The sequence below is a fragment of the Rhinoraja longicauda genome, chromosome 20 (genome assembly GCF_053455715.1).
Source record: "Rhinoraja longicauda isolate Sanriku21f chromosome 20, sRhiLon1.1, whole genome shotgun sequence".
Taxonomy (NCBI): Eukaryota; Metazoa; Chordata; class Chondrichthyes; order Rajiformes; family Arhynchobatidae; genus Rhinoraja; species Rhinoraja longicauda.
In genome coordinates this window covers 19,294,737-19,316,445 of record NC_135972.1, presented here as the reverse complement: position 1 = coordinate 19,316,445, position 21,709 = coordinate 19,294,737, and the positions used below count along the sequence as shown (strand labels likewise).

The 21,709-nt window shown below is 42.0% G+C and overlaps 1 protein-coding gene across 8 annotated transcripts in view; it reads left to right on the top strand.

Annotated features, from left to right (window-relative positions):
- The window catches only part of ppfibp1b (PPFIA binding protein 1b), a 94,383-nt gene that overhangs the window by 64,905 nt on the left and 7,769 nt on the right, over positions 1–21,709 (top strand). For 3 of the 8 annotated variants that reach the window (XM_078417100.1, XM_078417095.1, XM_078417096.1), the window contains 18 exons: positions 1,282–1,393; positions 2,011–2,043; positions 2,582–2,643; positions 4,115–4,202; positions 4,600–4,742; positions 5,195–5,322; positions 5,989–6,051; positions 7,449–7,509; positions 7,624–7,662; positions 7,949–7,978; positions 8,071–8,242; positions 9,743–9,775; positions 14,362–14,500; positions 16,014–16,142; positions 17,069–17,219; positions 17,718–17,829; positions 18,707–18,795; positions 21,376–21,498. In XM_078417100.1, coding sequence (XP_078273226.1) covers positions 1,282–1,393; positions 2,011–2,043; positions 2,582–2,643; positions 4,115–4,202; positions 4,600–4,742; positions 5,195–5,322; positions 5,989–6,051; positions 7,449–7,509; positions 7,624–7,662; positions 7,949–7,978; positions 8,071–8,242; positions 9,743–9,775; positions 14,362–14,500; positions 16,014–16,142; positions 17,069–17,219; positions 17,718–17,829; positions 18,707–18,795; positions 21,376–21,498 — 1,707 coding nt within the window. The remainder of the gene's footprint in view (positions 1–1,281; positions 1,394–2,010; positions 2,044–2,581; positions 2,644–4,114; positions 4,203–4,599; positions 4,743–5,194; positions 5,323–5,988; positions 6,052–7,448; positions 7,510–7,623; positions 7,663–7,948; positions 7,979–8,070; positions 8,243–9,742; positions 9,776–14,361; positions 14,501–16,013; positions 16,143–17,068; positions 17,220–17,717; positions 17,830–18,706; positions 18,796–21,375; positions 21,499–21,709) is intronic. The other 5 variants (XM_078417101.1, XM_078417098.1, XM_078417102.1 and 2 more) reach the window with 3 other exon arrangements.

The following is a 21,709-nucleotide window of genomic DNA, read 5'->3' as shown; positions in this document are numbered from 1 at the left end:
AAGGCAGAAACTCATCACTTGGAGCCATCACCCAGCAAGGGCCAAGTATGGTGAACTGTTTCCTTCAGTGTAGTGACTTCCTATGATTCCAACCTTCCAAGCTGCACACCACGATCTGGGACTAGGCAGAGCAAAACTGGAGCCATAGAGTCCATCTCCATCGGCTGAATGACTGACTTCTGAGATGTAATGCACTTGTTTTTTAATTAAAGGACATTTATTGAAGATATGTTTAGATACTCCAAAGCTAAGAAATTAATGCATCCACATGGGCAGAATTCAATTCCCTCAATTGAGAAGTGTGATTTGACACAAGACCCTTCCGATACTCAAAAGTTTAACTTTGTCATCTAAATTCTCCCTTCGTTGGCAGAAAAAACATAGCTTTCCAAGATGGCAAAAACAATAAGGTATCAATGTTTAAACTGATAAAATTTAACGTGGCTATTGAAAAAGAATGAGCATTCAGAACAGTGCTCACTAAGCCAGAAGAGTAGAATCAAACATCCAGTTATATTCTAGTTTAAATGTCACAGCATTAGAGGAACAAACTTCAGTGGTTTGTATCTTTTCTTAATTCTTTTTCACTCTGCTATAATAAGTTAATGTGAATTCTTCATCAGATCAGTAATAAACTTTAAGCCTTCTAAAATAGCTGCCAATGCTTCAGTGAGATTTTAAAGAATAAATGGCTTTCCTTTCTTGCATTAAATATGGTCCTTTTTATGTCGAAGTACTCTCATCCTATTTCTTGCAAACATACAAGAATGTTAAGAATCCATATTATGAATCATGTGACATTAACCTGAAGTTTGGGGTACTGATGCAAGAGATTTTCTAAATTTTTACTTGGATCGATTGCATTTTTTTTTTGGATTCTTTGAACACTGTTTCGTGCACATTGATAATAGGAGAATGGACTTAAAAGGGGAGGATAATTGAAGAATGGTTCGCATTCCATGGTCTTGCTGAAGTTGCAATTGACGTCAGCTTATGATAAATCACATTAGGTATTATTGAAATGCAAACCCTTGATCCACAAAGCCTGTGGTCCCTGCTGTGAACTGGCAAATGATATTTGAGAAGGAGAAACCTCTCTTTAAATGGAAACTAATAGCCACTTACATGTTAAGTCCTGTGTGAAAAATTGTATTGCACCATGGTTACAAAGGAAAGAGTAGACCAAGATGCTCTTGTGTTTTTGAAAGCATAATCTTTTTGAATCCTTTGTATTGTACTGTATAATTCTTGCTAGAAACATTATTCATTGTTGTGATATAGGATGACTTGGTGCAACTGAAGGAGCAGTTGGAGAATAAAGATGCTGAGATCAAGAGACTGTTGTCTGAGTTGAATTGCAGAACGGAGATGGATGAAAGTGATAGTGGGGCTGGTAAGAGACATAATTCCTTATTCATAGAGCCGTACAGTCATACAGCAAGGAAACATCCCCTTCCATGCTGACCCAAGATGCCTTATCGAAACTTGTCCCATTTTCCTGTTTGCCCCATATCCCTTTTAACCTTTCTTATCCATGTACCTGTGCAAATATTTTTTAAAGGTTATTGTATCTGGCTAAATTACCTCCTCGGGCAGCTCATTCCATATACCCACCATGATGGAAACCTGGAACTTATAGTTTGGATCTTGAATTTATTTGCCCATTGATCTGTCCCAAAATTTTATTTTTGTGATGTGGATTAGCTTTTATCCCCATCATTTAATAACCCATTCTACTTGTTCTGTGGCACTGGTATCAGTACTTAACGTTAAATCTTTCCCATTCTTGTTCCCTTTTTATGTACCAACTTACGATGTTTTTGAATCTTATGCACAGTGTTTTGATCTTTGCGAAGACATTTTAACTTTTTAATTTTTGCAGGAAAGTTCATAGATTTTCAGAAGCAGCTTTAAGTAACTGGTTTTAAATGTACCCACTTATTTTTGTAAACTAACAGACTACTCTTTCTTATACCTGTATTCCATGACCTGTGTGAATTTCCTGCACAGAGGAAAGTTATAAAAAGAAGCTGAAGGAGAAAAGTAAGACCTTGGTGTCTGTTCAGTGAATGTGTGACAGTTGTATCTGTGTGCTTAGAGCTGCGATGCTAAACCATTGCAGCAAGTTGCATGTTCAGTTGAGAACTTTCGGAACCTCCTGTCTGCATCTATAATCCTTTGTTGCTGCTTTAAAGTTCAACATAGCACTAGTGAAAATAGTGCAGATTTATTTTCTAAAAATGAGCTGCTGCTGAAAAGAATACATTCAATATGTCTATAAATGTACTTCGAGTGTGGTTCTCGTCAATTGGAAACATGTTTGCATCATGATGTGCTGCTTGTGAATGCATACTTCCCGCATGTAACCTTAACACTTTAGTTAACGTGCAAAGTATAAAGTACTACATCATTTTCATTAAAGGAACATGCATCAAAACTGCCTTTTGCCTGATGAATGTGGTAATATCTGGTCAGTGTTCTCTGAAAGCCAAGATACCACATGGCATGCAAGCATGGAGTTCACTGCAGTCTACAAATGTAAAGTTAGCATGTGCCTGAAATCTGTTCCTGATTTTTTCAGATCTTGAGGTCCATAAAATGAAAAAGGCTGTTGAGTCTTTGATGGCAGCTAATGAGGAGAAGGTAAGTTTTCTAATTTTACTTCAAGATTAGTTTTTATTCTTTCATGAAACGTGGGTGACATCTGCAAGGTTTGATTCCCTTGCCTAATCCCCCTTGGAGATGGAGGTATATTATTTTCTTGAACAAGTGCAGTCCATGTGGGTGAAGGTGCCCCTGTGGTGCTTCTCGGGTGGGGAGAATTATTTTAGTTTGGTATATTATCACGTCGTGTGCTATCCAGTCAGCAGAAAGACTGTACATGATTACAATCAAGCCATTTACCGTGTACAGATACAGGAAGAAGGGTATAATATTTAGTGCAAGGTAAAGTCCGATTAATGATGGTCCGAGGGTCTCCAATGAGGTAGATGGTAGACCTGGACCGACCGCTCTCTAGTTGATGATAGGATGGTTCAGTTGCCTGATAACAGCTGGGAAGAAACTGTCCCTGAATCTGGAGGTGTGCGTTTTCACACTTCTATGTCTTGCCTGATGGGAGAGGAAAGGAGAGGTAGTGCAAAGTAAAGTGCGATTAAGCGGGGTGATGAAGTAGGGGACAGAAAGCTAGAAAGAGGTGGCAGTCAGGCAAAGCATGGCAAGTGAGACGTCCTTGATTATGCAAACAAACAGTGTCAAGTGTAAATTGAGTCAATGGATGGGAGGTTGGCTTGTGTGATGATCTGGACTGTGTCCACAATTCTCAGTTTCTTACGGTCTTGGATGGAGGTGATCCTAAACCAGGTTTCTAAATTCTATTTTATGAGTGGAACCCCATGCCCTTCCCTTCCATGCTGTTGGAGCCTCCTACTCCAAGCTCTTCACTCATTCCTGTCAGACAAAGGAGCGCTCCCTGGCCTTGTCATGTGAGGTTGAGATCTGCCATTTTTACATGCGACATTTAAGAGTACACCATGGCTCAAGGTGAGTCCTGTAATTAGCTGATGCAGTTTGAGTAAGGATGATCTTCTAATGAATTGTTACTCAGATTTGGTGAAACTGCATTGTTCGGATCACTGAGGAAATATTAACGTATTAAATCTGTATCTCTGTATACTGTATTAAATCTGTATCTCTGCATTAAAACTGTATCTCTAAATCTCTAAATCAGCAGGATCAGAACCACAGCTGAAACCGTTTGGTTATTCTTTAACCAAATATTTAATAATGTTGCTGCTACACACCAATGCATGATTTACTTGTCTGTGTGCACATTAGTGCCTTGTATTTGTGACAGGTTTTGAAGGAACTACAGACTGTAATATGGATAATCGTCACACTTTGCAAAAGAGCATGTTTCAACATTTATAAAATAATTCCCTGGATATCTAGTCCTTGGTGTTCACTTTGCTGATGCTGCCACATGAAGATATTAGTCAGGTCGAACCTCCAATATCCCACCAGCTTATGTAGGGAAAAATCTAACTGGAATTTTTGTACAGTGTTTATCGTGTTTTTTATATATAGGACAATTTCTTAAGATTTTTTTTTGTAGGATCGGAAGATAGAAGAGTTGCGGCAGTCTTTGAACAGATACAAGAAGGTGCAGGATATGGTGATGTCTGTGACACACAGTAAGAAAGGTGTGTATAGTTTATCATCTCAAACAGTTCAATTACAGAAGGCCTGGCTGTAATCTTCCTAGCTTCAGGGCTGAACCCCAAGGACTGGAAAATTGTAAATGTTGCACCCATTTTATAAAAAAAAGGCATAGGGCAGTAGCAACAGACCAATGATGGAGAAAGTTTAAAAACATTAAACACAAACAATTTGTGAAGCTGGTACTTTAATAAAACTTAAATATTTATCCAGATTGAATGAATTTACTTATTGCAGTGTGGTGCTCAAAATTAGAGAAAATATTTCCTCCTGCAAGAAGTACATTTTGTATGAAATCGGAATATCATATTTATAAACTTATGGAACTGCATAGGAATGCATAACATGCACAATATCAAATGTTTTATCTTGTATTTGAAGCAAAAGAAGGTGAGAATGACGAAAGTCTGAATGGAGGATCTTTGGGAGTTAATGGCAGTGAAATATTCGAGATGGAACTGATTTCTCCCACAGTCCCATCCCCCGAAGCTGATGGAGTGACTTCAGTTTCAGCGCCAGAGGCAGTAAGTTAACTGCGTTCCAGTCTGAAACATTATGATTTTATTTTTGTACTGCTATAAAGAATTACAATGGTGGTAGCCGCTAGCATGTCATCCAGGTGAAAGGGTTCATTGTGATGGAGTGGTCTACAGCCCTGCTGAAACTGGAGCAGATCCATTTTTAAGAAAAATGCTCTTTAAGAAAAGGTTAACTCTTGAAAGCTTTTCTGGATAAAATAAAGATTAAATGCTGATTATATAACCAAGTCTGTACCCCAAAGCAGGGTCCTAAGTTAATTTTAAAATTCAATGTGGAGATCTTCCCAGTTTAATTTTGTACGTTCTGTCATTATCTGCATTTACAGCTGATTTTTAAAAGTCTATGATGTGATGATTTTTGAAGATGAGCAGAACAGACTTGGATAAAAGAATATACTGGCTACAAATTCAATAATGATTTCATAACTTTTTTTCAGGAACCAGTTGAAATCCACACCAGTATCCTTCAGGTGCCAATACCAATGATATCATCTACTCCTAATGCCAGTGCAGGGCAGATGGAAAAGAAGATGGAGCCTGAAGTTGAAACAAAACCTGACATTGGGTAACCAAATTTTGCTTTACTGACCCGAGGTGGAACAGTGTAACAGTAAAGTGCAGAAGTTGTTTTGAGTGAGGTGTAGGTGCGTTTTGAGTCAGAACCCTACTTTGGACTGATTGTAGGAGGAGGAAGTTGGGAAAGAAGTGGATGTGGGAAAAAGCCTGGCAAGTGCTGGGTGGATATGGGAGGGATGGCTTGATTGGCAGGTTGGCAAAGGCTCGAGGTAAAAGGAGACAAAGGGTAGAACATAGGGAGAGAAGAGGGGTGAAATGTGAAACCAGACAGATATATTGCAGAAGGGCATGGGGAAGTTTAAGAGGGGATGTAATTGTGATAGATAACATTTTAAGGGGTGCAGATAGGGTTGTCTGAAGGAAGCTATTCTCACACCAGAGCAGAGGTAGATAAAATTAAAAGACATCGGTTTAGGGTAAGAGATTTTGAGGGGTTCTTTTTCACCCAGAGTGGCGAGTACCTGGAACACGCCATCTGGGTTGAAGATGGCTCGCTGACGGCATTTATGTATTCAGCTGAGCAGTTGAAGACTTGTACGTAGAAGGCTATGGTCAAGTGCTGGGATTAGATTAATATGGTTGTTTGGAGTAGACAAGTTGGCCTGTTTCCATACTGTAACATTTATATTTTGTAACATGTATATTTGTTCTACAGTGAAATTCAGCCAAGTGACATATCTTCATTAGTTGAAGAAACTGCCCTATGCGATAGTCCCATGTAAGTATAAGGAAAACAAAAAATATATATTTTAGTTTCATTGTACAGATTAAACATTTGTCATGTGTTGCTCTCACTCTAATGATGTGCCATTAGATGAGACTGTAGCAAAGTTTGAGATTCTGCTCATAGAGTTTGTTTTTCTTTACCAATATCAAAATGTATTCAAGCTACATAAGACTAAGAATTGGGAGCAGAATAAATCCTCTGGCCTTTTGCACCTGATCTGCCACTCATCATAATCATGCCTTGTCTTCAACCTCAACTGTCCCCTCATCCCTTCAGTCCTGTTGTATCCAGAAATCTGCAAACACTGCTCTGAGTGAACTCAATGACTGAATTTCCACTGCCCCTTCTAAAGATTCGCCTTCTAGCCTCAGTTATGTATGGCCTAATCCTGATTCTGAGGCTGTGACCCTGGTTCTAGACTCCTCGATCCAGAGAAATAGCATCTCTTTAAGCCCGTTGAGGCCTTAGCATCATGTATGTTACTATGATTTTGCACACAAGGTGGTGGGTTACCAGTTGAGGCAGGTACAATAACATTTAAAAAACATTTGAACAGGTACATGGATAGGAAAAGTTCAGAGGGATTTGGACCAAATGTGGGCAGGTGGGACTAGCGTAGATGGGGCATCTTGATCAACGTGGGCAAGTTGGGCTGAAGGTCCTGTTTCCATGCTGTATGGGTCTGTGGCTCTCTCTTCTCATTTTCCTGGATTGTACAGAATACTGTTCCAGTCTACTCAATCCACACTGGTAGCTAAAGATACTCCAAATGCACATTACATATTCAAGCTTCTCACTACTGCCCAAAGTTGCTCTTCAGTAAGGAGATTGGTCTTTTAAGAGATTCCTGATTTGGCTGCCTACTTTCCGTAAACCTCAAGAACATGTTGCCAATTTTTCTCAAATGGAAACGGAAGAGACTGCAGATGCTGGAATCTTGAGCAATAGGCATCTGCTGGAGGAACTCACAGGTTGGACAACACCTGTGAAGGGAATGGACAGACAGATGGAATCCATTTCCCTCCCCAGAAGCTGCCTGACTCATTGAGTTCCTCCAGCATTATTTCATTTTTTTGTTCAAGATTCCAGCCCTTGCTGTCTGTCTCCCTCAGTGAATGAGAGACCGTGTTCAGTCTATCAATGCTTCAAGCTGTAAAGGCATTCGGTGAAAGTAAGAATATGGCATTGAGATGGATTGTCTGATCTGGGTGTAATGTATGACAGAACAGACTCGAAGGGCTGAATGACCTACTCTTGCTCCCGTTTTTGTATATTCTAGGTTTCTTCTACCTTCAAATGCCAGAAACATTTTCTCCGTTATTTAGGAAGCTATGCGTATTTAATTAATTTTGAAGTAATGAAATTATTTCCCTAATTTCTCATTGCAGATTATCAGATGTGCATAAATCTGGTAGTCAAGAGAACCTGAGAATGGAGGAGGAGAACAAGGTTTGTTCCAAAGTCTGCTCTTGAGGATTGAAATATGTAAATATTAATCACAATAGTGTCATTCGGCTGCATGGAACTGTGTCGTAAAATTCATTACTCTTTTCCTTTGATCAGAAACTACCCTTGGAGCCTGCACAACAGAGCGCATTAGAGGTAAGTCTCCACTATCGCATGAAACGTTTGGTGGAGATGTGACCTAGAGGGTGGCACTTGGGCTTCAGTCATGTTACTTGTACAATGAATGACTTGCACTTTAATCAGTTACAAGTAATTTTTAGTCTGTTCCGTTGCTGATAACTTGCTGCAGTGTGATTTTTCCAAATACAATGAGCCCCCTAAATATCTCATTTTGACAATGCAGTAGCATTTCCTCTTATTCTAATCTTTCTGTTTTTTCTTTCTTTCTTTCTCCTCCAACTCTTCTTCTATCCAATGTCAGCTGGCAGAGAACATTTTTCTCTTGATTAAGGTTAGCCGGGAATGTTTTTTTGCTGGTTGGATGTAAATGTTTCACTGTTCTCTTGAGGTTTTTAAAGTACACCATTGTCTTACCTCTTGTAGAATAAAGCATGCATGGAGATCAGTAAATTTGCATCTTTGCCACCAAAACCAACTGGACATCACAATTCACTGGGCGATGAAAGTGCTGCCTCCAAGAAGGCAAGAGCTTCGTTTGGCCGTGGTTTCTTCAAGATCAAAGGTGGCAAACGTACAGCTAGTACACCTAACCTAGGTGAGCAAGCACAGATAGTTCACATAACATTTATTTGGTGTCTATCCAGTACATTTACTTGGTTCTTACAATGTGGGTAACTCTGGCAAAGCGGTGCTTCTGGGATCCCTGCCTTCCCAAAGTACACTGGCAGTCACCCCACATGGAGTGGCAGTGGAATCGTGTGTTGACCATAATGTGGCAGGTGAACCAAGGACTTTCTCCAATCATGGTGCTTGCCAAAGATTTCTTAAATATCCACATTAGGACTTGGATCCAAACCTCAAGGTTGCCAATCCTGGACCTAAACATCAAGTCACCATGCTCAAACATTTGGAGACATGTTTGGACCTATTGGTACTTACTAGCTTATCTGGTATCATAATTATAATACCAACTTATCTGGTATATAAAATAATTCCTTAAACCAAAAGGCTGTTTTATACTTGCATCTTTTTATATATAAGTAAATAACTGCAGATGCTGGTACAAATCGAAGGTATTTATTCATAAAATGCTGGAGTAACTCAGCAGGTCAGGCAGCATCTCGGGAGAGAAGGAATGGGTGACGTTTCGGGTCGAGACCCTTCTTCATCTTTTTATATAGATCCGTATTCATAACATATTTGAAGGTTAGGAAAACAAATCATATTTGAAAATAACTAAATCCATTTATATTCTCGCTAGTCTCATTCCAGTGGCTACTTTGCTAAAACGTGTCCATTCCAATTACTTGAAGTCTCGTCTGAAAGTGTACACATTTTATTTCCCCTTCTTTTCAATTTGCCAGAGTACTTGATGGGTTTATGTGACTAACCTGTGTAATTTTCCGAGTGTGCTCCAAACCAGATTAATAGTTTTGCTATGAAAGTTGTATGGGTTTATGGAGAAGTCTTCATTCATGGAACCAGACATATGTGTTGGCTGCTCTGACAATTTATTTCTAACTAAAACCTCTGCATTTCTTCCTTGAACTAATTTGCATTTATTTAGTTGGATATAATGCTCTTTCTCTGTAGATATCGATGCTTTTGAAAGTGTAATATATATTCATGTTACTGCTGCATACATCGGCTGGTGACACCTGATCATAGAGGTGCTGTTAACAATTGTTCATTCAGGTGACTGCTGTGTCAACTGAGTACTATACATATCAGAACGTAAACACAAGGGCATGAATCGTTTTGGATAGGAAATTAATAAAGGATATATGGGGTTGGTGAGTAAAGAGGAGCTGAAATGGACCATCCCTGGTCTTATCGAATAGCAGAACAGGCACGATGGGCCGAATGGTCGACAACTCTTGCGTAGTTTCAATTCCACCTTCCCGCAAAGCTATTCTCTTAAATTTTAAGAATCTCTGCTTGACTGTTTCTGTGGTCTGTTTTAATTTTGCAAACTTTTCCTGACCTGATCGGAGTGGTTTGTATCTGTAAATTGATGTGTACTTTACCTTGTTGTTCCGCATATTCTGTGCTGCTGTGCTCTCCACGATCATACACTTTATCTGGACGGCTGAAGACCGCAGTCGGAGTGCGAGTGCACCGATGCTAGGTATAGTATAGCTGCATGTTTGACTGCACCAATGCCTTGCTATGGGCAGAGCTCCAGCTGCTTACAACTTGTCATCCTCAGCAGAGCTAATAGAACTGTGACAGCTTAAGCTGAACAAACCTTGGAGCACGTAGTCAATGCAATACGACTGCAAAGCCTGTCTTTAGCTGTGGGCAGCGGCTTTTGAAAGACGAACAGAGTCTCCTGATTTTATAAGCCGCATCATGTTGACGCATCAGCATTTGTTTTCAGATTTTACTTTTTACATGCTCATTCATCTGCTTGCTTGGTTGTGGGCCTGCTGGGTTTGAGGGTGCTAATCCTGGGGACTTTTGGGTGCTCACTTTAATAGGTGAACTGCATTATCATTGTTGGTGATGTGGTAGCGACTAATAGCCAGCATGTGTCAGCACAAGCAAGCTTCATGCGGAAACAGTCTCCTTCAATTAGTGTACAATGCGTGATTTCAAATACCGAGCTTTAATACTGGAAGTGTGGCGGATCAGGCCACTCCTCGGGTCAGCCCCCTCGTTACGTGACGGACAGGTGAAAGGGGTTAAAAGCCAGACCAAGGGAAGGCGTGGATCATCCCTTGGAGAACTACGCTGTGGGCACCAGCTCACAGCCTAATAAAGAATCTAACTAAACACTGCCTGGCGTCTTGCCTTTTCTCTGGCCTCCGCCAGGCCACTACATTGGTGACCTCGACGGACATCACACGTAGTGATGTCGAACAATGGACAACCCGGTCCTGCCGCCCTCGCGCAACCCGGTCCTGCCGCCCTCGGCCCTGCCGACCTCGAGGCCGTCTCCCTCAAACTCCCGACCCTGTGGACCGAAGAGCCTGAGGTCTGGTTTCAGCAGGCAGAGGCACAGTTTGCTGTGCGAGGGGTAACCGTCGACTTGACGAAGTACTTTTACGTCGTCGGCGCCCTGGACCAGGCGACAGCAAGGCGAGTAAAGCCAGGCCACTACAGAAGAGTGTTTAAAGTGTGGGTGCCGTATTTAAAAGGAAAAATCCTTCATTTGGCAAAGATTAATCAAGGATAGTCATTGTGACTTTGTTAAGGAAAGTCGTGTGACTAATGATAGAATTATTTGAGGCAGAGGATTAACGAGGCCAGTGAATATAATGTGGAATATATGGATTGTCGCAAGGCTTTTGACAAAGTCCCACATGGCAGGCTGGCAAAAGTAAAAGCCCGTGGGATCCAAGACGGTGGGAAATTAGATCCATGATTGGCCTGGTGATTATTAATGAAGAGAGTATCTTTCTGACTGGAAAAATGACGAACAGAGTTCCACTGGGCACAAAACCTAATCTCTTCCTTTCTTTGTGATGTATGATTTGGGCTCAAGTGTAAGGAGCACCATAAAAACATTAAGGCACATTTGAGTTATTGAGGCTGTAATTTTGAGCAAAACACACAGTGCTGGAGGAACTCAATAGGTCAGGTAGCATTTTGTGGAGGGAATGGATAAATAAAATTTTGGGTTGGGTTTGAAGACAGGTGCTGCCTGGTCTGCTGAGTTCCTCCAGGTTTACTGGTGAAGAAGTTTGCAGTTGTTATAAAAATCAACTTTGGTTATTGAGGAGGAAGGCTTTAGGCTGCAGGAGGCGCTCGATGGGCTGGTTAGTTGGGCAGAGAGGTGGCACATAAAATAAGGAAAATTACGTGATGTATTTTGGGGAGACGCAGAAAGGCGAGGAAGTGCCTGGCAGTGCTCGGTGCTGCAATTATCTTTTGTTTTCAAATTCCTTGCACCATTGCATTTCTAAACCCACTTCATAACATTCATCTTCCCAGCACCTCCAACCCCACCAATGATATCTCTGCTTCAGTTTGGACAGCTTAGATTTTAATCGATCCATCATTGATTGATCTGCATGCAGCTGCCAAAGTCCAAACGCTTAGACTCCCCCCTTAAATTCCTCTCTCTCCATTTAAGATACTTCGAGAAGTTTATTCTTGTGAGCAAACTATTAGTCAAGTGTGGCTCTGTCATGTCATTGCTAATGGCATACCCTGGAATGTGTTGCCATGATAAAGATGCTACTTAAATGAGAATTGTTGTTGTAGTTAACGGTTGCTAATGAGAGACAGAAGTTGCCATATGACAAAGGTGACTCCATGCCGCAGTTATTAGAGCTGCTGCCTCACAGCTCACTATTTTGGGTGTTGTCTGTGTGGAGTTTGCATGATCTCCCTGTGTGTTGTGTGGATTTCCTTAGGGTACTCTATTTCTCCCCACGTTTCAGAGACATGTGGATTGATATCCCTTATTTCCTGCCTGTTCATGTCTGTCTACATGTATTGAAAAACATTGTTATTGTGTCTGCTTCTACCACCACCCTTGTCACATGTTCCGAGCATCCACCGCACTGTTGCCTCATTCGATCCTCTAAAATCCTCTCTCCCCCCTCACCTTAGGCCCATGCCCTCCAGAATTTGACATTTCTACCCCGGGAAAAAGTTCCTTGCTGTCTACCGTGTCCATGTCTGCATTGATTTGGTTAAACTGGCTGGTTAGTTTTGCTATGGTGTTATAGACACATGGGTGTATTGACCTACCTGTATCTGGAAACACACCAGTCTGCAAGAGTTATACAGTGTGGAAACAGGCCCTTCGATCCAACTTGCCCACGCCGACCAACATATCCTAAAAGGTAGAGGCTCCATTGTGTGTAGATGGGAGTGTGGAGGTGTGAGTACGTCCAGAAGCTATTAAGCTCTCTCGATTTCCTCAGAAGTTTCTACTTGCTGTCGTGACATTTCTACTATGCAAAGAGTATGGACAAAGAAAGTGGATCTGCCTGTTCCTGGAAGCTTGATAGCAAACTGCATTGGATTTTATTGTTCTGCAGTAGTGTGCTGAAGTACGATTGATATTAGTTTATAATTACGTGTACCGCGATACATTGGAAAAACCGTGCCATCCAGTCAAATCGTACTGTACATGAGTACAAGCAAATCATGCACAAATGCAACAGGTAGTGCAAAGAAAAATGCCAAAGTGCAGAATATAGTGTTACATCGCTATAGTGTTACTGTTACTGAGAAAAAATGCAAGGGCAGCACTGAGGTAGGTTGGGAGATGTGGACTCTACTCCACCTTATGCGATGACTGTTTAGTAGTCTGATATCAGCGATGAAGAAGCTGTTCCTGAATTACCCACTTGACTAGAATAAACCCTTTTGAGAATGATTTCTGTCCCCGCTCCCGCCAAATCACAATAATACTTTATTAGCCAAGTATAATAATATATTCCTTTTTTCACACCGGGGAAATTTACAGTGTTACAGCAGCAAAGTGGATAGCAAGAGAGCAAGAGATCATTCATTATAAATAAAAGATACATAAATTGTCATCGGTTTTCTGTGTGTTCTTAGCTGTTATTGTTGACTCGTCTGCTGGGAGCAGTGCTGGTTGTGCAGTCTCACAGCAGCGGGAAGGAAGGACCTCCTATATCTCTCCTTCACGCACTTGGGGTGAAGGAGTCTGTCACTGAAGGAGCTACTCAGTGCAGTGACAGTGTCCTGCATGGGGTGGGAGTCGTTGTCCAGCAGCGATGTTAGCTTTGCCATCATATTCCTCTCTCCCACCACTTGCACTGAGTCAAGGGGGCAACCCAGGACAGAGCTGGCCTTCCTGACCAGCTTGTCGAGTCTCTTCCCTTCCGCCGCTGAGATGCTGCTGCTCCAGCAGACTACTCCATAGAAGATGGCCGATGCAACCACCGTGTTGTAGAAGGTCCTTAGGAGTGCCCCCTGCACTCCAAAGGACCTGAGTCTCCTTAGCAGCATATTTTACAACATACGAGGCACTTCATTTGCCGTACAGTCATAACAATAATCACATGAAAATGTACGGTTAATGAGGAATATTCATCAAAAGCACATTGTATTTAAGAAATGTGAGTTTGTGTCAATGCTACTAGCTCTGCTGAGGGTGTTCAACATCATCAATGGTAACACAGCTGCCAAGGTCCATTAAAGCAAGGCATTTGCAGAGGCAACTTCTGACAGCAGAACGTCTTTTCAGAAGTTGATCATTTACGTCCAATGGAGAATTTTTAATTTGTGAAATAATCAGCAGGAGTCAGCATCCTACATCCATCTGTGTGAATAATGTACTGTAGTCCAGTAATTCATTGCCATTTCTCATTTGTTATTTAAAGGTATACATTGTTACAGTACCACATCTGTCCCCTAACCTAATCTTTGTTACCATCACCACCACCCCCTCAGTATCTCAAAGGAAAGGCATGCAAAGATGTTGATTTGTTTACAATGTTTCGTTCATGGCTCTCCCTTTTTCTGGGGGAGACTCGTGGCAAAATCCAATGTTTGTGTCAATCATCAAAGACTCGTAGTTTTTATTTGAAAGACAAATGCCTTTGGTAAGTTTTACTTGCTTTTGATGTAGATTACTCAAATTTGGAAAAAAACTGCATTGGTCTTAATTCTAAATCGCCTTAAATTAAAATGTGTTGCAGAATTTCTCCCCAGAATTTGTCTGTTTTTGAAAAGTTAATTTTATTGCATCAGAAAATAATTAATTGAAATGTTTACGAAACCATGCAGCGGAGACGGAGAGAGAATCGGAGCAGGTGGATGTTGCTGGGTTCCCGCTGCGTTCTGCAGAGGCCGAGGGGTGTCAGCTCTTTCCAACCTCACCTGAACTCAAAAAGAAATCAAAAGGAATCAAAAAGTTATTTGGAAAGCAAGTACCTTTTAATCACATTTTGGTCCATGTGATGATTATAAATTGAAGCAGGCATGCACAATGAATTCTACTGTTATTCCAAAAGATACAATTATAATTTTCTGTGGGTCTGTGTTCAAAATTTGTTAAGAAAACTGCCTCCTTTTACACTAATTTAACTTTATTACATAAATGTTGGGAATGAAAGATTTGTGTAATGAAATTGTTACTGTCAACTTCAGGCAGAATATCTAATTAGATGTATGATATTCCTTCCCTCGTATTACTCCCTCTGTACAATACATCCATCTTCATTATATAATTGTATCCATCTTCATTATATAAGGCTACTACATACCAAAATAAGTCACACTGTCTGTCAATGGTGAAAATCATCAAGGAGAATCTGAAGAGAGGGAAACAGTTGATATTTCATCAAAAAAGTTAGAAATCTTTAAGTTACAGAGAAGGAAGGGGTGAAGGAAATAGAGGTGGAGACTGAAAGAGACTGAGGGAAGCAGTGATGATGGTGTTGTCAGGTGAAGGTTTGTTAATTGATCTTTCTGTAGAAGATGAGACAAATGAGAATAGAAGAGAGAGGGGGTAGTAAAAGAAGTAAATGCAGGGACTGTTATGCAGAAGCAATGCTTTTTTTGTGATGGTATAGAGGTGGGGCTATATGCTGGCAAGGCACCTCCAGAAAGTTAAAACACTCATTTGTTTTCGGACCACGTGACTTGTATGCTTGTTAATCGTGCGTGCAGGCACCGTTTTGCCTACAAAAAAGTAGCATTGTGCAGAACACTGCAGGTGCTGCAATTCCGAATTAAAAACACAATGCTGGAGGTGTCAGAAAGTCGATCAGTGGACAGAGTGGAATATAGGATTGGAGTGAAGTGCCAGCCAGCTGGTAGCTCAGACTGAGAGGTGTTCTGGAACACTGCTTTTAGTTCTTCAATGCAGTGAAGATCTGGCTACTTCCCGTACCGTTCCAGTACAGATGAAGGGTCACGACCCGAAGTGTCGACTGCCAAGTAGAACAGCAAAGCACAGGAACAGGCCCTTCAGCCCACAATATCGGTGCTGAACATCGATGCCAAGTTAAACTAATCTCTTCTTGCTGCATGTGATCCATATCCTTCCATTCCCCACATACCCATGTGCCTAGCTAAAGGCCTCATTAATGCCATTATTGTATCTGCCTCCACTTGCATTTCCCTCCACAGATTTGTATGACCTGCTGCGTTCCTCCAGCTATTCTCCTTTTATTTGATAAAAAATTACGGTTGACAATCTCCCCGTCAATCCCATGCCAAGGGATTGAACTGGAAAGTCATTTAGTCTCAATAGTTTCATTCATCAAGCAAATAAATGATGGTGCCTGCAACAGTCTCCTGTGCTTTAATTGTTAATGCTGTATAATGGGGAGCAGTGTGGAGAGAGCGTTACTGTGCTGGCAAACTCCAGGACGGGGAGCGCTGGGAATTTGGGTGTCAACGTTGAATTGTTTATTTTGTGTTTTTGCACTCAGGCTTAAAAGAAGTCAGTCAACCACCTTCAACCCTGAGGACATGAGTGATGGAGATTTCAAGCGAGGTGGAACCAGGAGCACCTCTGGCCCGAAACTTGGCTGGTCCCGCGATCTACAGCTCACTAAAACGTATGAGAACACGGGCATGACTCGTCAATGCAAGATCGCTTTTGGATTTAATTTATCTCACCTTTCCTCCTACCTTACACTGGGATTAGCTGCAACTGGGATTGAGCACAACATTTATTCATTTAATCTCTTAGATGAGATCCATTCGTGCACGGAGTCAAAGTGGTCAACAAATAATTCGATAAATATTTGAAGGAGAAAATTGTACGATGTAGGGCAGGAGCTGGGGAATGGAACTAACTGGATTGCAGTCCACAAGGGCTATCCCAGTCTTGATGGACAGAATGGCAAAGGTTTCCCCTTAACCTTCGCTCTAGTGAAAACAATCCTAGTTTGTGCAACTTCGTTAGTCAGGAAGATCAGCCATGATTGAATGGTGGAGTAAACTTGATAGGCCGAATGGCCTAATTCTGCTCATCACTTATGATAACTTCTCCATATAGCTAATCCTCTCTAATCCAGATAACATTCTGATAAAGCTCTTCTGCACCCATGTCCTCCACATCCTTCCTTAAATGGGACCACTGTTATCTCTGTGCACTTTGCAGAATGTGGTGTACCCAATATCTGTTATAAGATGACATACTGGAAAGTTACTGGATTCTTAATTACTTTAGACTTTAGAGATATAGTGCAGAAACAGACCCTTTGGCCCACTGAGTTTGCGCCGACCAGTGATTACGCCGTGCACAAGCCAATTAACCTACAAACCTGCACGTCTTTGGAGTGTGAGAGGAAATAGAAGCACCCGAAGAAAACCCATACGGTCGCAGGGAGAACGTACAGACTCCGTACAGCCAGCACCCGTAGTCAGGGTAGAACCCAGCTGTGAGACTGATACTCTACCATTATACCACTGTGCCGCCCTCAATTTACGAATAATTACTTTATTGTTATTCTGAGGTCTGCAACGCTTTTGTCCGCAGTGATCTGGATGCTCCGTTCGCGAAGTGGAGCAAAGACCAGGTGTGTAACTGGCTGGATGACCAAGGGTTGGGTATATACGTGAGGCCTTCCGGCTCCTGGATCACATCAGGACAGACTTTACTGCACGCATCTCAGCAGGACTTGGAGAGGGTACGTTACCGCAGGTTGCATTTTTATAACCCCTTTGAAATGGGACAATTTCACAATGTGCTTCACAGAAATGAAACTGGGCAAAAAACTGCCACCAAAGGAAATAGAGATGGAGACTGGAGAGGAACTGCAGATGCTGGAATACGGTGTACAACACAAAGTGCGGGTAACTCAGTGGGACAGTGCTGCTTAACCCACTGAGTTACACCAGCACATTGTGAAATACAGAGATAGTTCATTGTCAGAGATATCAATGGATGTCTTTGGAGAGAGATGGAGGGGGGTGGGGGAGAGATTCCAGTGATGCAGCAGTTTGACGGCAGAAGGTGCAGCTGCTAAACTAGAGGCAACGCCTCCCTAAATGAATGAGATTTCCTGAACACTGGTCCACTTTGCCCACGTTGGGCCTATATGTCAAGCATTAATTCAGTGTATTGTGAGCACCGGCAGTCCATTTCTTAAGGATCTGTACATTCTTTGACCACCTGATTTGTGCAGGAACTTGGCATCAAGCATTCTCTACACAAGAAAAAACTGCAGCTAGCTCTACAGGCGTTTGGCTCCGAAGAGGAAGATAACAAAGGAAAGCTCGACTACAACTGGGTTACAAGTGAGTAGAATGTTCTTTCTCATCATTTAGAAACAAACAGTTCAGGAGTATGAACTGACATTTATTGTACTGTAATATATTCTGATGTTTCTGGGTCAGCTTGGGTAGAGTGTTTACTGACCAGCATAATATGAAAGAAGAAAGATTAGAGTCCTGGACCACAGAACAGGCCCTTCAGCCCAACTTGTTCAAACTCTCCTCCTGCCACGGTCTGGCCATATCCCTCTTCACACTCTCCTCTGAAATTTTGTAATTGTATCTGACTCGATTACCTCCTCCAGCAACGCATTCCGTATATCCACCACCCTCTCTGTGAAGAAGTTGTCCCTTCAGGCTCATATTAAATCTTTCCCCTCTCACCTGTGTTTTCTTGTTTTAGACTTGTTTCCCCTACCATCACACGGTGTCTGAAAACAGAAGGGCCTTGAGCTGTGTTTAGTTGAAAAGGGTGTAGACGTTTTGAAACTCTTTTACATTTTGCAGCACCGACATTATGGGCCAACAGGCCTATTCCTGTGCTGTACTGTTCTATGTTCTTGTTTCCAGACAGCTTGCTGAAGTCTGAATGCTTTTGTCCTATATTTGCTCATTCTATTGACAGATCCATGTGTGCCTGACTGGCTGATTTGGATTATAATTGGATTTTGTTTTGAATGGACCTGGTTCCAATCTACTTTTTTTCACCATTTAAACACGAATGTGATAATTCAGTTTTGCACTATTATGGTTACCTTTTTTTGGCATTTTTGATTATTGTATGTTTTTTGTGCGTAATTTTGTTAACAGGCCTGTTAAGCTGCGGCAAATATGAATTTAATTGTTCCATTGTCGGCACATACAACAATTAAACACACTTTCCTCTTGATCTTCATTTCAGGGTGGCTGGATGATATTGGGTTACCCCAGTACAAGACGCAGTTTGATGAGGGACGGGTTGATGGTCGAATGCTCCACTATATGACTGTGGTGAGCAGGTCCTTTGTTTTTAATGCTAGTGTTTGTGTTACTATTAAAGCCTAAATCCCAGGGAATTTAACCTCAGTCACTACAATGATAGTTTACTTTATTTGTAGATAAACATCGTTAATCTACAAGTTGCGTAAAACAATATCCTGCGTTCACGGCAAGTGACTGGACCCTTGAATCCATAGAAAAACCCAATAAAATATTTATATTAAATGATTTTGGGAAGACTAACATTGTAATAAAGTGGAAACACAAACTGCAGATGCTGGAATCTTGAGCAAAACACAAAGTGCTGGAGGAACTCAGCAGGTCGGCTGGCAGCCTCTGTGGAGGGAATGAAGAAGGGTCCCAACCCAAAGCTCAATCTGTGTGTTTCCACAGATGCTGTCTGACTCATTGAATTCCTCCAGCACTTTCTTTATTGCCTTGTGATAGTTACTAGTGTGATACAAAATGCTGGGACCCTTGCATTTTGCACCCTAGTGTGATCCACATCTACAATCTCACACACTAGCACTTGGTCTGAGCCTTCTAATGTTGCCACAATTTCATTTAAAACCCCAACTAGTTCACCATTGTCCTTAGGGAAAGGAAATGTGCTACCCTTGCCTGCTCTGGCCGATATGTAACTGGTGATCTACAGTATTGTGGCTGTCTCGTCTCTGATAGCCTGGCTTGCCATTCAGTTGTATAACGGTTCAATAAGGTGACTCACCACTGCCACCCTGAGGGCAGTGAGGAAAATGAATCAAACTCTAACCTTGAATTTAAAGTAGAAACAAGGAACTGCAGATGCTGGTTTACAAGGAGGACACAAAGTGCTGCAGTATGCAGCAATAGAGCTGCTGCCTTCCAGCGCCAGAGACCCAGGTTCGATCTTGACTATGGGTGATGTCTGTACGGAGTTTGTACGTTCTCCCTGTGTCTGCGTGGATTTTCTCCGGGTGCTCCGGTTTCCTCCCATCTCCAAAGACGTGCGGATTTATAGGGTAATTGGCTTCGGTTAAAAAAAACTTAAATGTGGTGTGGAGAATAGTGCTTGTGTATGGGGCGATCACTGATCGGTGCGGACTTGGTGGGCTGAATGGCCTGTCTCCGCACAGTAGCTCTAAAGTCTAAAGAAGAGTAACTCAGCAGATCAGGCAAGATCTCTAGAGAAAATGGATAGGTGACGTTTTGTACCCTTGAATTTAAAGGAAATGTATTGCCTCCAACATTAATGTGCGGATTGTTGGCAGATGCTGGTAATATTGATGGAGCACATTGTCTCAGGTGCTGCGGTGGTGTTTCCAGGAACTATCCCTGCTGCATATCTGGTCAAACAACTCATTGTGGGAACGGGTGATGCAAGAGTGCATTTTTAATTGCCTTGGTTAAACTATTCTTATTGTAGAAGCAGAAGTAGTGGGTTGAGAGGAACCTCCCCTCTCAACCCACTGCCTTCATTGCAGCCTCCTGGAACCTTGCCAAGGCGAATATTGTGGCTATTTCTATGTGTGTCTTACTGTGCCTACATCTTAATCCAAACATCAGCTGCTCTTAATTATATAGTCTGTCACAAAGGAGTTAAATATCAGGAGAACTAAGCAAATATTTCTAATCTTGATTTATTGGAGAATTATATTTGTTTTGGCAAGTACACCTCACTTTCTTTTATTGACTTGAATTTACACTGTCCCTATTCACTTCTCTCTTATTTAAATAATTTAAAATATTTTAAAGACTTGCTGAAAATTTGCTTTGAGGGATAGGTTCTGTCCCTGGATGTGAATAGTGGCACAGGCTTCTCCACATCCACCGATCAGCCATTCGAGGCCTTGATGGCAAGGCCACACATTTGACAACCCTGCACTCTGGCAGTTTTGCAAATGGCCACCTTACCTTCCTGATGATTCAGCTTTGATGTTTTGTGTTTAAGATGAAGGGATTAGCAATCTGATTATCTTTTAGACTTTTACTTTTAGAGAGAACGCGCAGAAACAGGCCCACTGAGTCTGCGCCGACCAGCGATCACCCCTTGCACTAGCTCTGTCCTACACACTAGGGACGGTTTACAATTTTCATGAAAGCCAAATAACCAATAAACCTTCATGTCTTTGGAGAATGGGAGGAAACCAGGGCGCCTGGAGAAAACCCATGCGGTCATAGAGAGAATGTACAAACTCTATACAGATAGCACCTGTAGTCAGGATCGAACCCGGGTCCTTGGTGCTCTGAGGCAGCAACTCTACTGCTGTTCCACTGTGGCGTTTTGTGCTCACGATGAAAGAATTCACAATCTGATTGTAAGCAATGTTTGTTCCAGTGGCAGGAGTCTGCAAATTCATGGCACAGATTAGCTCCTGTCCCGAACCTGAGGGCAATTTGTGTTAAATGCAGACACAGGAGACTGCTGGAGGTCCAGCCTGCTGAGTTCCTGCAGCAGTTCCTTAGGATTATCGGCAATGTGGGTGACATGGTTTGTGTAATACTGTCACGTGCTCACACAACTATTCAGTTTCAATGTGTGAGGTGAGCTGCTGCAGTAGTGTCTGCCCCGCTATTTAAGTTGTTTTAATTTCCGGGTTTGACTTTTTCTAGGATGATCTGCTGTCGTTGAAAGTTGGGAGCGTTCTCCATCATCTCAGCATCAAGCGGGCCATTCAGGTTCTCAGAATAAACAACTTTGAAGCTAACTGTCTACGTAGAAGGCCGTCTGATGAGGTAGGAGTGTGCGTTACAGGGAAAGGGTTATACCTTGGGGTTCGGGCCTTGGCCATGAGGAGGAGAGAGAGGAGGGTTTGAGTCATCCCCAGGCCTCGCCACTCAGGCAATCCTGAGCACAAGGAGAGTGCTGTGATTGTCAGCCATCCCAGCCTAGGACTGCTGCAGGAGATCCTCCAGCAGTGTCCTCGGCCCAACTATCTTCAGCTGG